Here is a 4,333-nt window from a genome sequence, read left to right as displayed (position 1 = left end):
GTCTTCATTGCGACAATGTTCATTCCCATTCATACCTTTTTCTACAGGAGAGATTTGCACTTGTGAGCTTTCATCTCTATCTCATAGCTCTCATATACATATATGAGTGCTGTGCATTAATTTCCTGTCACTGTCTCCCAACAGGATATAAAAGCGAGGTGCTGCTCAACATGCGCCATACACAGACTCACAGAACGCAGCAAATGATGTAACATCCACGCGAGTCGCTTCCATCGGACAGCCATTCCTCTCTGGCCGCCATGGCCTCCTCCATTCCGGCGCCGGCCACTTTCGCCAGGCTGCACCACACCATGAAGTACATTCAGCGCATCCTGGCTGAAGTTCACAAAAACTTCTCTCTTCTGAATAGAAGGAGCCTCGACGATTTCTTTGAGCAGGAGAAAAGCAAGCAACGCTGGGCAAAGAGGATGTTCGTCGACCACAGGGATATAATAGAATCGGACACCCCGCCGGAAGAATTTGACTGCCATCTGCTCTACAAGATGATAAAATACATGGATAACTTGGCTATATATAGTGACCCTGTCTGGGAGAGCAACAGTATGGACTCGATCGAGAGTTTGGTGCACTATGTCTTCCGAGAGTGGGACGAACTAAAAGAGGGCTTTGCCTTGTCAGAGCAAAGCCTGAGCCACAGACTCGACAGCGTGCAGGATGCCCTTGTTCGAATTGTTACCAAGATTGAAGGAAGAAAAGGCATTGAGCTCAAACACTTGAAGGTAGACGTACACAAGGAGTTCAACTCATCGCTATCCACGAGTTTTCCATACATTTACAAAGTCTCGGCTCAACATTCAATACACCGCATGCTAGTATTATTGTACAAACAGTTAAATCAACTCAATGGCAAAAGCGTGGAGGTTTACCGTAAAGAGAAATTTGAGATTAGAAATCCACTATTTGCATTTACTCCCGCAGAAAAGATGATGTTAAGGAAAAACATCTGTCCTGAAAAGATGCCAATCCGTCTGGTCTTTAAACTCCTTGAGCGTGTGTGTGGTCTGGAACGCCAGAAGGGCCCTGCGTGGAGTAAAAAGTCTGACAGAGTGGAGTACTTACTCACCTGTATCATTAAAAATCACCAGGAAATTGTATATAGTGCTCAGAATCTCGATTATGACTGGCCCTACGAGCTTTTCCAGCTATTTGAAAAAGCGTTAGATGCAACTGTGAAAGTCACAGGCAGGATGAGTCAAGAGATTATGAAGGAGATGCCTGATGAACCAGTCCATCTGAATGAAGCTTATTCTTGTAGTGTTCTGTGCAAAACTCTCACCTCTTATGACAGTTTTGGCACTATATCAGAGCCAGAACCTTCTTCACCTTCCAGTACCACTCCACCAGCACCACTACCGAGCCTAGAAAGTCTCTCTATTGAAGAGATTAATATTGCATGTTTATTCCAAGCTGTATGTTCGAAGGGACCTGCAGTGAGGACGATGGTCACCGTGTTCCGGTCATTTAAAGGTGACATTGCGAAGATTAAGTCTGGCAATAAGAAAAAATTAGGCCTTACCCACGGCGATGTAAAGAAACTTGAAAATGGGGAACCATTAGAAAATTTAGACATTACATTGCTTTATAAACTCATACAGTCGGGCTGTGAAGGCTTAGCTCCCCAAAATGATCCTGTTTGGTATACTCCAGGAGATACACTGGAATACCATTTGTACTTATTAAAATATGAAAGGAACACACTGTTCCATTCCAGGGTTTCTCTACCTGAGAGAGAACTGAAAGAGAAACTGAGGAAAATTTGGTGTATACTGAAATACATTTTAGAGGAAACTGAAAGGCAAGCTAGGATAGACTTGAATGCTCAAATATCAGAAATTCAGAAAGACATTCTTAGGTTGGAGAAACCGCCTGTTCGACAGGCAGATATTGACACCTATCGACAGGAAGTGAAAATGCTGCGGGAGCAACTTTGCTATGACCTCCTACAAAAATGTCGTAAGGAACTTTCTGAGAAGTACAATCAGGCCTCGGCAAAACTCGCATCACCGGTTACCTGGAGTTTACATCCCGCACACAAAAAGCTGACAATTGAGAAGGTTTTTACCGAACCTGAAATCGATTACTCTCGAAGTGAGCTGAGACTGAAATCTACTCTGTCTTTACTAGACAGCGAGCTGCAGAGTCCCAACAAAGTGATCCTGTATGGAGTAGCTGGGACAGGGAAAACTTCAATATGCCAGTTTTTGACACACACCTGGGCGAACAAAGATGAACATGGCTCTACCTGTGATATATTAATTTTAATCAAATGCAAAACCACGAGGCAAGATAATCTAGTAGATTTCCTACTGGTTTTCCTTCCAGAAAGTATGAAAGGAGTACATAAGAATGATATCATGGTGCTAATGCAGAATTTGAAACTCATGTTCATTGTAGATGCATATGATGAGGCGACTAATCAGGCAAAGGAGCTCATTAGCGACATTCTACATACTTTACCAAGGAGCACCATCATCATAACCACCAGACAACACGCGGTGTCATACATAGAGATGAAGGTCTTTGAAGCCACTGGTTCAGATTGTATGCTTCTGAAAGTCCTAGGATTTGGAGAGGATAGACAGAAAAAGTACGTGCGAAATTTCTTTCATCTAACATTGACGTCAGCTACAAGTGCCAGTGAAAAAGAAGAGGCAGACAGAATGTGTACTGAAATGGAGTCCTACCTAGACTCACTTGACAAATGTCATCGTGAGTTCGTTTCGTTGCCTCTAACTCTGTCACTCTTGGTCATTTTGTGGCAAGATAACTCCAAGAGTGCCAAGGAAGCTACAACATTAACCAGACTGTATCAGAAGATAATCAGATACACCCTGAAGAGATTCACTCCCGAAGATTCGGATGTGCGTCGATGGATTCTAGATCTTGGCAAGGTAGCGTGGCAGAATCTGAATCGGAAAAGTCAATGCCTCACCAACAAGGATGTGGAAAAGTTGATGGACTTGGGTGATAGCCTAGGACTCCAGAAGAAACAGGTGTTGACAGCCGTCTTACAGAGTACAAGTGAAGATTCTGCATTAGATCACAAGAATTACTGGACATTTTCTCACAATTCCCAGCAGGAGTTTCTTGCAGCTGAGTACCTTGTGAAACAAATTGTGTCTCATGACAGATTGTTGTCTGAAATATTAGAGAGCTACGTGGCAAAGAAATTACATCGATACTTACAAGTAATTGAGTTCGTTGCTGGACTGTTAGCTCTAGAAAATGAATTGTCATTAGAAAGGGTTGATGACATTATCATTCTAATTTCTGATCAGACTCCATGTGCTTTTGAAGTGATAAAGAGACTGGCTCATGACATCAGTTCAGAGAACGAGCATTTCCATAGTAGATTACAGAGCCTTTTCCGGGACAAAGAACTTCGACATACTCTCGATAATTTTGACCCAGACTGCATTCAGTGGATCATAGAGAATACTGCCATCAAAATTCCATCACAGGTAATGCTCATTAATTCTGCACGTTCTGTCATCAAAATGAAAACGCTGCTGCACACACTAACCCAAAAGTCTAGCAAACCTCACGTCATTGCAACCATTGACAACATGAATGATATAGAGGACTTAATAACTTTCATCGAAGACCATCGTGAGCTCAGCGTGGGCTATACGCTTCATATTCAGAACTCGGTTGATCTTTCCATGTTGATTAAGACCTGGAACTGGCAGTGGCCGCTGTACCTGCGCTTCCCCAAAATTCTCTTTCCTCTCCTTTGGTGGGAGCTAAAGGTATCACTAGTGGCGGCAGATGTCAAGCTTTCAAGCATCAAGTTCAGTGAAGACGTGACTCATGCTATAGACTTCAGGAAGGGGGTGGAGCAGTTGGGCCTCGAGTGGGTCGCCGATTCATCCCTGGACGCTAGTGAGGTTGTGGTCACCAGTAACTTGGTCATGTCGTAGGAGAGTAGTCATTCCAAAAGATTGTTATCTGTCATTCCAAACCCATTGTGTTCTAAGAAGGATTTTTAATCTGTGAATGTAAATTACCATACGACAATCCCATTGACAATCCCATTGTTTTTCAGCTCTCTTACTGCTACTGCTTTAGTATTACTGGCTTTTTTAGCCAATCGAGCAAGGACAGAATGGCTCGCTCAACCATAATGGATCTGTGATTTTAAAGTTATAGTATTAAGTATGTTATAGAAGCGACTTCCAGGCAATACAAACTAATTGATAGTCATGTAAATGTAAATATTATTTATCATATACACTAGTTTTATAACAATTGCTTATCTTATTTTGATAGAGGTGAAATGTTTCATTTGCAATAAAACACCTTTGTTGATTAA

The 4,333-nt window shown here is 42.3% G+C and overlaps 1 protein-coding gene across 2 annotated transcripts in view; it reads left to right on the top strand.

Annotated features, from left to right (window-relative positions):
- The window catches only part of LOC119585185, an 8,032-nt gene extending 3,699 nt beyond the window's left edge, over positions 1 to 4,333 (top strand). For both annotated transcript variants that reach the window (XM_037933824.1, XM_037933825.1), the window contains exon 2: positions 145 to 4,333. In XM_037933824.1, coding sequence (XP_037789752.1) covers positions 261 to 3,941 — 3,681 coding nt within the window. In that variant the 5' untranslated portion in view covers positions 145 to 260 and the 3' untranslated portion in view covers positions 3,942 to 4,333. The remainder of the gene's footprint in view (positions 1 to 144) is intronic.

This window comes from Penaeus monodon, chromosome 19 (genome assembly GCF_015228065.2).
Source record: "Penaeus monodon isolate SGIC_2016 chromosome 19, NSTDA_Pmon_1, whole genome shotgun sequence".
Classification (NCBI taxonomy): Eukaryota; Metazoa; Arthropoda; class Malacostraca; order Decapoda; family Penaeidae; genus Penaeus; species Penaeus monodon.
The sequence above is the reverse complement of the archived record's forward strand: the minus strand, read 5'-3'. Positions and strand labels throughout refer to the sequence as shown.